Source organism: Sinocyclocheilus grahami, unplaced genomic scaffold (genome assembly GCF_001515645.1).
Source record: "Sinocyclocheilus grahami isolate Dianchi unplaced genomic scaffold, SAMN03320097.WGS_v1.1 scaffold12.1, whole genome shotgun sequence".
Classification (NCBI taxonomy): domain Eukaryota; kingdom Metazoa; phylum Chordata; class Actinopteri; order Cypriniformes; family Cyprinidae; genus Sinocyclocheilus; species Sinocyclocheilus grahami.
Window position 1 is genome coordinate 3,077,671 of NW_015505191.1, and position 11,316 is coordinate 3,088,986.

General features: G+C 35.2%; 2 protein-coding genes across 2 annotated transcripts; one reads left to right on the top strand and one right to left on the bottom strand.

Moving 5' to 3' along the window:
* The first annotated feature begins 4,854 nt into the window (after window positions 1-4,854).
* On the top strand, window positions 4,855-6,379 carry LOC107597505 (intraflagellar transport protein 22 homolog). Its single transcript, XM_016288603.1, has 5 exons — window positions 4,855-5,182; window positions 5,260-5,342; window positions 5,461-5,550; window positions 5,651-5,853; window positions 6,033-6,379. The coding sequence occupies exons 1-5, from the start codon at window positions 5,015-5,017 to the stop codon at window positions 6,179-6,181; spliced, it is 693 nt and encodes a 230-aa protein (XP_016144089.1). The 5' UTR covers window positions 4,855-5,014; the 3' UTR covers window positions 6,182-6,379.
* Window positions 6,380-6,469: 90 nt separating this feature from the next.
* LOC107597515 (ATP synthase subunit g, mitochondrial-like) lies at window positions 6,470-9,957 on the bottom strand. Its single transcript, XM_016288615.1, has 3 exons — window positions 9,810-9,957; window positions 9,202-9,362; window positions 6,470-6,675 (listed from the first exon to the last, which is right to left on the bottom strand). Exons 1-3 carry the CDS (start codon window positions 9,859-9,861, stop codon window positions 6,577-6,579), a joined length of 312 nt encoding a protein of 103 aa, XP_016144101.1. The 5' UTR covers window positions 9,862-9,957; the 3' UTR covers window positions 6,470-6,576.
* Window positions 9,958-11,316: the final 1,359 nt, after the last annotated feature.

Genomic DNA, 11,316 nt, shown 5'->3' on the forward strand with positions numbered 1-11,316 from the left:
AAAAATCTTAGTTAACACTATGAAGAACAAAAAAAAAATGCTGTTTTTGTTGTTCGGAGTGGGTGTTCCAACTGCTCAAATGTTATTGGTAAGAAAGTGAGAAAGAAAATATAATTACATATGACATATATTGGCAGGAAAAATAAGTCATTTCTTTTGACAATAAGTTTTTTTATGTTCACATAGGCACATAGATGCTGTATCTCGTTCAGATCACAATTAAAAGCATAATATTAAAATTAATAATAATATTACTCAATGATGTAATTGTTTTAAACCTCTGAAGTGAAAAAGTCCTCACAACAATCTCCGCTTGCGCACGTCAAGTTAGGGAGTCTCTCAATAGTGCAAAATCCACAATAAACTTGGTTAAATATGTGCATTATTCCATAAAAAACACTAAAACCGTGATCCTTTTACATGTGTAGTTTATGTTGGCAAATAAATTAAGAATAGATTAAGATGATTTTTAACTTTTAAATGATTATTATATCTGTTATAAATATGTATGTAAACTGCATATCTTAATGAAATAAATGTATTTAACTATGTGGTTGTTTTATTGAAAAAGCTCAAATCACATACAATGTATTTATATATACATGCAGCATATAGTACACAACTTAGATTAAATATATATATATATATTTAGTGCATCTATTATACATTTATCAAATATTCAAATCTATATCACTTCCTGGTCATGTGGCCTGATGATGTCACACCAGTTGTAATATCTTCACACAATCCTGACACACATCATACATCACTTGGATTTTGGAAATATGATTTTGTGTATTTTTTTGTGAATTTCTCGAATATTTAAATCTATATAACTTCCTGGTCATGTGACCCCAAGATGTCACACCAGTTGTAGTATCTTCGCACAATCCTCACACACATAATAAAAAACTTGGATTTTAGAAATGTAATTTTGTCTATTTTTTATGGATTTTTCAAATATTCATATCTATATAACTTCCTGGTCATGTGACCCCAAGATGTCACACCAGTTGTAGTATCTTCGCACAATCCTCACACACATAATAAAAAACTTGGATTTTAGAAATGTAATTTTGTCTATTTTTTATGGATTTTTCAAATATTCATATCTATATAACTTCCTGGTCATGTGACCCCAAGATGTCACACCAGTTGTAGTATCTTCGCACAATCCTCACACACATAATAAAAAACTTGGATTTTAGAAATGTAATTTTGTCTATTTTTTATGGATTTTTCAAATATTCATATCTATATAACTTCCTGGTCATGTGACCCCAAGATGTCACACCAGTTGTAATATCTTCAATCCTTACACAAATAGTAAAAACTTGGATTTTAGAAATGTAATTTTTAAAATATTCAAATTTATATAACTTTCCGGTCATGTGACCTCATATTGCAACACCCACTGTATTATAATCATACACATTTGTCAAACAACTCTCATGCAGTTGTTTGTGGAATTATGCCTTTGGTTGTTTTAAAATAGGGGTTTTTTTTTCAATCAAAATTATTAGAACACTAGTATTTTCAGTAGATAAAAAATGGTTCAGTTATTTCTATCTTTCTATCTGGATCTTCTATCTGGTGTGTCAGTAGGAAATATCAATTTACATTTCCAAACATTCATTTTGGCATTAATTGTAATAATCCAGTGAGATTTTGGTCTGACAACAGCCAGTGCTCCACACAGAGATCTGATCTCACCATCATCCAGTCTGTCTGGAATGACATGAAGAAACAGAACAAACTGAGACAGACTAAATCCAGAAGAACTGTGGCAACCTTCAAGGTAGGTCCTGCAAAGCTACCTGAAAAACTATGCACAAGTGCACCGAGGGGGCAAAAGCTGCTTTAAACACAAAGGATGGTCACACCAAATGTTGATTTAATTTAGTTAATAGAAGTTAACTGATAAAGAAAATCTATTTATGACATTATTTTTGACAGCATCCTCATTTTACAGCATTTTTACACAAGTGCCTAAAACTTTTAAAAGTACTGTAGCTTTGCAGGTAGGTTTCTTGAAGCATCTTGGAGATTTTGCCTCAATTCTTCTGGATTTAGTCTGTCTCAGTTTGTTCTGTTTCCTCATGTCATTCCAGACAGACTGGATGATGATCAGATCAGATCTCTGTGTGGAGCACTGGCTGTTGTCAGACCAAAATCTCACTGGATTATTACAATTAATGGCATGTTTTGAAATGTAAACTGATATTTCCTACTGACACACTACAGTAAAAGATAGAAATAATTGACTTAAAACCATTTGTAACTGCTGGAAATGGGGGTCACATGACCAGGAAGTTAAATAGATTTAAATATTTGATAAATTCACTAAAAATACACAAAATCATATTTCCAAAATCCAAGTGATGTATGATGTGTGTCAGGATTTTTTATTTTTTCATGTTTTTTTTATTGCAAAGAACGGGAACATACAGAAGAATAAGCATACATCACATAATATCAACCACAAAAATAAAATAAAAAATAAAATAAAAATAAAGATAAGAGGGCAGACATCTAAACATGATCACATGAAGAGATCAAAGGCAGAGCCAATCCTAACAGTCCTTATAGCTTTCTTATTATTAGATACTAAAATTACATTCAAATAATTTTCCATTTCTTTTAGGAAGACAGAGAAGACAGGTTTACAGTTGGAAAATTTGCATTTGTGAATGTGAAATTTGCTTAGGGGAAAAATGTAATTAATAACAAAACAGTTATTTTCGTTTGTGGGGTCTGAGTCATAATACCCAAATATAATGTTTCTCATATGTACTGAGAAGCCTGGCAAAATCTTACACTTGACAAACACACCAATATCATCCCAAAGCTTCTGAGTGTAGAAAAAAAGTGTAAAACAGTTTCTTCAGAATTCGAACAAAAAGTGCATGTTAGCTCAATGTCTGATTTAAATCTTTGTATAAACTTCTTTACAGGGTAGAACCTGTGTGTGAGCTTAAAAGAAATTTCTTTAGAATTTTTGCTGTAGAGACCAGATTTCTTTCCAATTAAGGTTAGCAAACAAATTATTCCAAAAATCACAGGTGGAACATGTGTGTCAGGATTGTGTGAAGATATCACAACTGGTGTGGCATCATCAGGTCACATGGCCAGGAAGTTATATATATTTGAATATTTGAAAAATTCACCAAAAATACACAAGATCATATTTCCCAAATTAAAGTCATGTATGATGTATTAGAAGTGTTACTGAATATATTACAGATGCCATTTCAACTCCTGTTTCTACCAGTTAAAAGAAAATGTTGTAATGCAATGTAATAACAATGTAACAATTCAAAGTGAATCTCCCATTCATGTTTTTCCACTTAATTCACATCTTTACAGTTTATTTGCTTTGCATGTTTTCGAATCTTGGGATGCATATCTTTTTTTTTTATAATTTTCAATGCACTTTTGAGACAGTCCCTTAATTTTCTCGGCGAATGTCCAACATAAAACCAACTTTACCACACTAAAGCTACTGAGGTTTCTGGAGAAACTACTGTTGGATAGTTGAGGTTAACAGTTTACTTTGTGTTAACTTACCGGTTTAGTTGGTAAACCTGCTTTCTGCTTTTCACCTTGGCGGGTTATTTTTGTAAACACCTTTTAAAGACAACAACCTGCTGTGGACGATTAGCTTCTTTCATGGCAAATATTAGACGCAGATGACTAGTGTCCTCGTGTGGCTATAAGAGGAAATACTTTTTTAGAAATCACTTTTAGGATCATGTTTAGGACAACCTCAAATACTACATATGTTGTTTTTATAAACCAAAATGGCTTGAATTAGATTGTGTGAATTTCGTCCAATAATTATATTGTTTGGCCTTTACATTTCTGCTATTTCATGAATTGCATTAACGGCATTTAGATTTTGTTTTATTAAAATATCCAAAAACCATTAGAACAGTGTTATATATTTTGCTGACTTGTGTACTTACACTATCCCAAATGTTTGGAAGAATGTTTAAATCCAGAGAAATAAGCAATTTTAACTAGTGACACGGAGCGTGTCCATAGTGTCATTGTGTCGTCTGCCAATGATAACCCCTCGATTTCCGGTTTTGTTTTGTAGAAAATATGGAAACACCAAAGACGCTTTAATATGTTGTGCGTTTTAATAGACCGGTGACGACCGCACAGAGTAGCATAATAACAGAACTTTCAAATGTATCTAGTATGATAAAACAGCACAGTTTTCCCCCACATAGGCACGACCGGAAGAAGCGGAAGCTGTGGCATAATAAAAGCTCCGCTGCTTTCGAGCCATGTATCACGCTCGTTCAGCGGCCTCGTTTCGCTTCGAGGGCCTCACCCTGCTTCATTCTACTACCTTAATAAATCATTAGCTCATCCATGGACATGGAGCTCCGTCGGATTGCGTCGGCTGTGGGGATGAAGACGACGACTCCCATGATTCCACACTCAGTCATGGCAACTAGGCCTTTGCCTCTTTGTTTATTTTGAATACGCACTCTCTAGCGGCGAAAATTACTTATTGTGCCTTTAATGCTCATAAATGTAAACGTTTATTATAGGCGGGTTTAATAGCAGGTTCCCACATAAAAGGTTGTGACAGGTTACACATATCGTGTGACAATTAATATTGCTCATTTGTGTGGCCAAGGGAAGTGTTCAACTGGCCAAAAGCCTTGTATTATTTTTTCTTAAAAGTTTGGTTTCTGTTTGTAAGGGGATGTTTTAAAAAGTTATTTATATAGCCTAAAAACTAAACGAATTGCATACCTTTTTCTACCGTTCTCGGGATTTCTTTTTAAATAATTTCTTTTTAATGTACGCAAGATAAATTATGACGGTTAGCGAGGCGAATCTGCGACCCGTGTTTTACCTTCTGCGTAATCGCCTTGGAAACGAGTTGTTTATTATGTTAGCCTTGAGCTAACCCACCGTGCGCTTCGTCTAGCTGCCTTTCTGTGTCTGACGGTAGATCGCGCTGATTTGACACCTTAAGCAAACGTTTTACATCTCAATGAATATTATTTTATCACAACAGAAATGTCAAATTGTTGTTTTAGTAGCTAGCTCGCTAGCTAGGTTAGAAAAAAATAGTTCCCTAGTCGAAAATCTCTCCCTTGCCTTTTTCTCTCTATACTTCAATACGTTCAAGATGAAAATATTATTAATTGGACCTAGCGAGGTAAATCGTTTGATAGTATGTATGTGTATCTTTATTTATTTGTGTAGATCACTGATTTTCATATTTCATATTGATAGTGTGGGAAAACAGCATTGGCCAATTTTCTGTCTGACACAACAGAGACAATCGGAGCGGACTACAGCCCTACACAAGGAGTAAGGTGGGTTGATTTTTTTTTTTTTTTTTTTTAAAGAAATGTTGCAACATGTATAAATGTTTGCTGCCTGGCCAAAAGTTTTATTTTTGTCTATTCAAATATGACATTTTTCCATCTTTAGGATACTTGAGTTTGAATCACACAATTTATCTAATGGTAACAAAAATTCAGCATGTGAAGTGGAACTATGGGATTGTGCAGGTGATTTCAAGTAAGTTGACCAATTGTAGACCCTTTTTCTGAACCAGACTTAAATTGTCAAACAATTCCTGTCTTCCTGAGTAAATTCATTCAGAATTGTATGTGCACAGGTTTGAATCATGCTGGCCAGCGTTGATGAAAGACTCCAATGGAGTAGTTATTGTGTTTAACCCAGATGTGCCCAGTCATCTCAAGGAAATAGAGACCTGGTACTCTACATTCATCTTCTCTCAGGGTCTACAAGAGGCCCAGTGTCTGCTCATAGCACATCATAAACCAGGGAGCGGGGCTGACACTACCCGTCCACCATTAGGTAACGTACCCTCTCACTATACCATTAACTGCATCAGATCATTGTAAGGTGCTTTTATTTGCGGTTTGGTTTGAAACTGAATGAAAAGGAAATTTATTTTCTGAACACCCCTTCAAAATTTTCTTAAAGTTACATATGCCTAATAATTTTTAAACCTAATTAACTTATCCTCTGTGTAGCCCCACAGTTAAACAAGTTGCCGCTCATTCACTCAAATCTTGAGGAAGAGCCTGAAGATGTCCGACAGGAGTTCCACAAATACTTGGGAAATGTTATGCGGATGCTATCAGAAAAACAGGAGCGAGAAGAAATGTCAATTATTACATAATTTTGTATATAAACCAAGATAAATCTATATCACACATAATATATGCACATGCATTTTTCTTTCAACTTTTGTATTTCCCCCCCCACAACTGCATTAAAATCACTTTGACCTGGTAAAACTTTTTTCATTAACACAAAAAGGAAAGATTTTAAAGGATATTGATTATGTTGTGTATATCCATGAATTCCACCATCTATCAGACTAATATTTAACAATATTGTATAACATTCGCCTGGGTACACTCACTGACAAGTCATTAAAACCCACTGGAATTAAAGCAGCATGAAAGCTGTTCTTTCTTTAATATTTATTTATTTAGTTCCTGGATTCCAAGAATCTGATAAAGAAACAGACAAAGCTCAGCAAAGAGAACAAGCAAACAGGACAGTCCACATTTATACATCATAGCCAATAAGGCCTCTCTTCCCAATGATCTCGCCGATGTAGAACCACATCAGAACTTCTGTGGCAACGAGTCCGTTCCTCAGAGCATCCTGTGGCAAATAAATAAAAGTGATGAGAGACATTACATAAATATGCTTGGAACTACTAATAATCAGGTTTGCCAAACAATAATTAAATGTACAATTTAAACCTCACATTCTGACAATGAAGTGCATCTTCAGTTCAATAAATGAACAGACACAGGCTGATATAAGAGCTTAATCAAGCTTTTATTTACTAGAAAATATTATAAATATTATTAGAAGAAGTGCTATGCTTGAACTGCAGTGAGTGTACTGGCTTCCAAATGTTTAAAGGAAAAGGTTTAGAGCACATTTTTCCTAAAATATTTGCATGTTGCAATTTAAACACAAAAGATTATACTGTGATGAATGTTGGTAACCAAACAACTGATGGTAGCTACTGACTTCCATATTTTTTCCCCCCCATGCTATCAAAGTCTATGGCTACTGTCAGTTGTTTGGCTACCAATATTCTTCACAATATCTTTTGCAGCGGTGTATAAAGTACCTGAAAACCATACTCAAGTAAAAGTACAGATATCTTTCCAGAAAATGACTTTGGTAGAAGTTGAAGTCACCGATTAGAATATTACTTGAGTAAAAGTCTTAAAGTATGTGATATTTATTGTACTTAAGTACGAAAAGTATTTTTAAAAATCTTAAAACGTACTTAAGCATTGAAAGTAAAAGTACAAGTAAATGCAAAATGGAAAAGCAGCAAATAAATATATATAAAAAAAATTCATACAAAGCTTGAGTAGCAAGATTGTGTTCAGTTTTACCTCTTTCTTCCATTTTGTATTTGTGGGTAAGAATAAGAAGCACTTCATCCGGTACTTAGTGTCATTCCAACATAAGAAAACATTTCTGGAATCTAATAAGCATTTAGATGCATTTACACAGTTTATATATCTTGGAAGCGAACAAGAATGCATTTAAACTGCAGTTACAGATGCATAAATAGGCCTAATGTTTTGTTTTTAACATAAAACGTTGAATACTGATATTTGAAATAATTTAAAACATGAAAAAATAGTCGAAATGTGAAATTAAACGTGCCTTATTCTGTGTAAGAAGCCACATCATCTCACAGAAGGATTTATTTCAAACACTCGACTGACATTATGAAGTGAGTTTGGAGTAAAAATATGTTATTAAATGTGGTATTTTCACATGCTTTCACATGGAGCAGCATTTACTTCACAAAACCATAGTTCACTGAGAAGATATGCAAACAGCTGTCATTATCGCAAACGATTTCTTCGATTTCAGAATCGCGCAATAAAATCGTCTGCGATTTTTTTGTGTAACTTGTCAGTGAACTACGGCTATGTGTAGTAAATTCTGCTCCATCTGAAAGCACGTGATGATGATTTCCTGCTGATTACAGAACCGGCATTACTATCAAAATGCGCATGACAATCGCATTCGATTAATCGTGCAGCCCTACCCCAGACTCAACGTGAGTGGAAAATGAATAATCCGCAGTTGTGTGTGCGCTTGTTTGCACATGATCAAAGGTGTTTTTTAGGAGTCTAACTTGCAAACGCCAGACCACTGATTCGTCAAACCTGCTTTCCTGCAGTCCGTGTTCTTCTGACTTCTGACTATTTTTTAGTAAGTAACGAATATGCTTCAGGGAAATGTATCGGCGTAAAAGTATACATTTTAATTAGGTAATGTAATGGAGTAAAAGTAAAAGTTGGCTGAATTATAAAAACTGAAGTAAAGTACAGATACTCCCAAAAAATACTTAAGTTTTATTCAGTTCACCTATTATTACTTTGTTACATTACACCACTGATCTTTTGTGTTCAATGGCTGAAAAATTAATACAAGTTTGGAACAGCTTGAAGATATGTGAATGACAATTTAAATTTTTTTCTAAACATGGTGGCTAACATTAGCATATGCATCATGCACAATGACAAATACATATTTGGAATATGACATGACAGCAGTGTTGGGGAGTAACTAGTTACATGTAACGGGATTACGGAATTTATTTCAAAATTAATTTAATCAGTTAGAGCTACTGAGAAAAAATGTGTAATTAAATTAGTTACTTTTGAAAATGTTAAAGATTACAAAGGGGTTAATCTGAATTTTTTCCACACACACCCATATACAGATTTAATTAATTTCTTTCCCAAATTGCATCGACTGCTCTACAATATGAGACACCAATGTTTCAGGAGTTTAGGACACAGAATAGGACACGTTTATATGATTATGTATATGCTTTATTTTTTAAAGATTAACTGTTAGATGCCTGTGTTTCCTGTCATGAAAAGATCTGATTTCAAAAACAGCATCATAGCTATTAAACTATTTCTTACGGTTTTAAATCATAACTTGTAATCTCTAACCTATTACATTTACAAAGTAACCTTCCCAACACTGCATGACAGATGTGCCTCTGCCAAAGCAGATGTTTTTTTGTTTAGTTTTTTGGATAATACATTTAAGCAATTATTTTGTATCAACATTGTCAGATCTCAAAAAAAGTTCTATTTGAAATGGCAAACCAGAATTTAAAGAACCCGTACTAACCCTCACTGTGGTCTGACCGAGCCGTCCAGACTGGAAGCCCTTGAGGAGATCCTGGACGCCGCTGATGGCCTTGGGGATCTCGGCAGGGGTTGGAGGCACCAGCTCCACACGGGCGTAATACCAGAATGTGGCTAGCCGGGGCTTGGAGTAGTTCACAGCGGCTGCATATATCATTACAAACGTTAATCACGGAAAACATACAAAAGATATAACTAACGTTTAAATTTGTAAAGGAAACTTCACAAAGCCAAGGCCATAGGCACAACTTAAATGTTTGAGCTGAATGTATCTTCACACGCTGACACTGGGCGACTTGTGCTGTCAACTTCAGCATATAACACTGCTGTAGTGCGCGTTCAGAATGAATTGTGGCAGCTATAAACGGAGTAAAGCACCAGAGCATTAGCTAACACAACTGTTGATCATTTGCTTGCACGAAAATCAGCCACAATTACTGTCTGTATAGTAACGGTTTAATTTATCTAATGCATGTTTTGCTCATTTGCTCAGCCTGTTCTAACAGCTGCGGAAACCAGAAGCACACAACTCAAAATAAATATTTTTGAAGGAATAAATCTATAGCTTAAGTAAAAGGTGATAATTCTTACCACCGACCAACGTTGGCACTTTAGCCACAAATTTCTGTACCGCCTGGGCCATGATTTCTGTGACTGTGAAGGTGTATTCGCCGCTTCTCTTCACAAACCGGGGCCCTTCAATGAATGTCACCTCCAGCGAAGGACCCTTCGATTGAGGCGGCGGATTATACGCCTGACGGAAATTTCGAGGATGTCGTAAAAAATATAGCCTCTATATTGGCACCGTGTTATAACGTTGAACAAAAATGCTGTTTATACAAATAAAAACGGATTTTTTCCTAATTTTTTCCCTAAAAATTAAATACCGTATTAAATACTTTTCATATAAATAAGGACGGCATAACACGACCGGCTAAATGCTACTTAAAGGGGTCATATGATGCGATTTCAACTTTTCCTTTCTCTTTGGAATGTTACAAGTTCTTGGTGCATAAAGAAGATCTGTAAAGTTGCAAAGACTAGTCTCAAATCCAGAGAGATATTCTTTATAAAAGTTAAGAGTCAACCACGCCTACCTAAAATGGCTCGTTCTAACACGCCCCAACATGTCTACATCACAATGTGGGAAGATTTGCATCTTAGATAACGATAACGCCGCCCAAACGTTCACGCAAAGAAAGAAGGCGTAACTTTTATTCTCGCTGTAGTATTGTTGTTGCCGCCACCACCATGTCGTGAAGGCGCTGTGTTTCGTTGTGAAAGCGAAACTACTTTGTTTGGCCTTTCAAAAGAGGACGATATCCGCTTCGTCATGCCTGGAGCTGATCCGTGCTGGTTGCTGAGGAAATACATCAACTTCCCGCTGTGGATCGCCGGATCGGCTTTCACCGTGGACGAAGCGGAGTCCAGCCCGGGGTCATCACATGTGGTTGCCGCAAGCCCTCCGGACGCTCCTTCGTCGAATCCGCCGGCTGCGCCGTTCTCAAGCCCGCCGTGTGTGACGCTGTTTCGTTGCCATTTCATTACACCAAATACACAAAATTATGTTCTTTTAGCAGCATCATATGACCCCTTTAATGCCAAACGACTGTATAAAGGGCTATACAATTTTCATGTTTAGTGTAAATAGTGTAATTATTTATTTATTATTTATTATTAAATAATGACAACAATAGCACACAAATATATTTTCCTGAAATATCACTCATGATGAATCAGAGACATTTATTTACCACACATTGTTTTTCATTTATTTTATTTATTTATTTTTATTTGGGAGGGGGATATTTGACCCCATTTAAGTGATGCATTTAGGATCAAAATGCCACAATGCTGAAATTGTATTTATAGGTCAAAACATATGGTGAACACATCTTAAAATACATACAAATATTTCTCAGAAATTAACATTGTTAATGCCATCCTGCTATGCATACTGTATTTTGACATCCAGTAACATATCTTAAACATTTACTGTATTCACAGCACTCTGAATGATTATGAATATGTGCAAAGGATGGTGCCCAAGGTTTAGGCAATTTCATACAGAAAAACTGCAAAGTGCTAAATGTATAGG

Bases quoted from the DNA above. Each gene is read 5' to 3' on its own strand.
- LOC107597515 (XM_016288615.1), bottom strand. From the start codon at position 9,861: ATGGCCCAGGCGGTACAGAAATTTGTGGCTAAAGTGCCAACGTTGGTC. The intron at 9,363-9,809 runs GTAAGAATTATC...TGATATATGCAG, and splicing joins AGTGCCAACGTTGGTCGGTG to CCGCTGTGAACTACTCCAAG. The intron at 6,676-9,201 runs GTTAGTACGGGT...TATTTGCCACAG, and splicing joins TCGGTCAGACCACAGTGAGG to GATGCTCTGAGGAACGGACT.
- LOC107597505 (XM_016288603.1), top strand. From the start codon at position 5,015: ATGAATATTATTTTATCACAACAGAAATGTCAAATTGTTGTTTTAGTA. The intron at 5,343-5,460 runs GTGGGTTGATTT...TTCCATCTTTAG, and splicing joins AGCCCTACACAAGGAGTAAG to GATACTTGAGTTTGAATCAC. The intron at 5,854-6,032 runs GTAACGTACCCT...TCCTCTGTGTAG, and splicing joins CACTACCCGTCCACCATTAG to CCCCACAGTTAAACAAGTTG.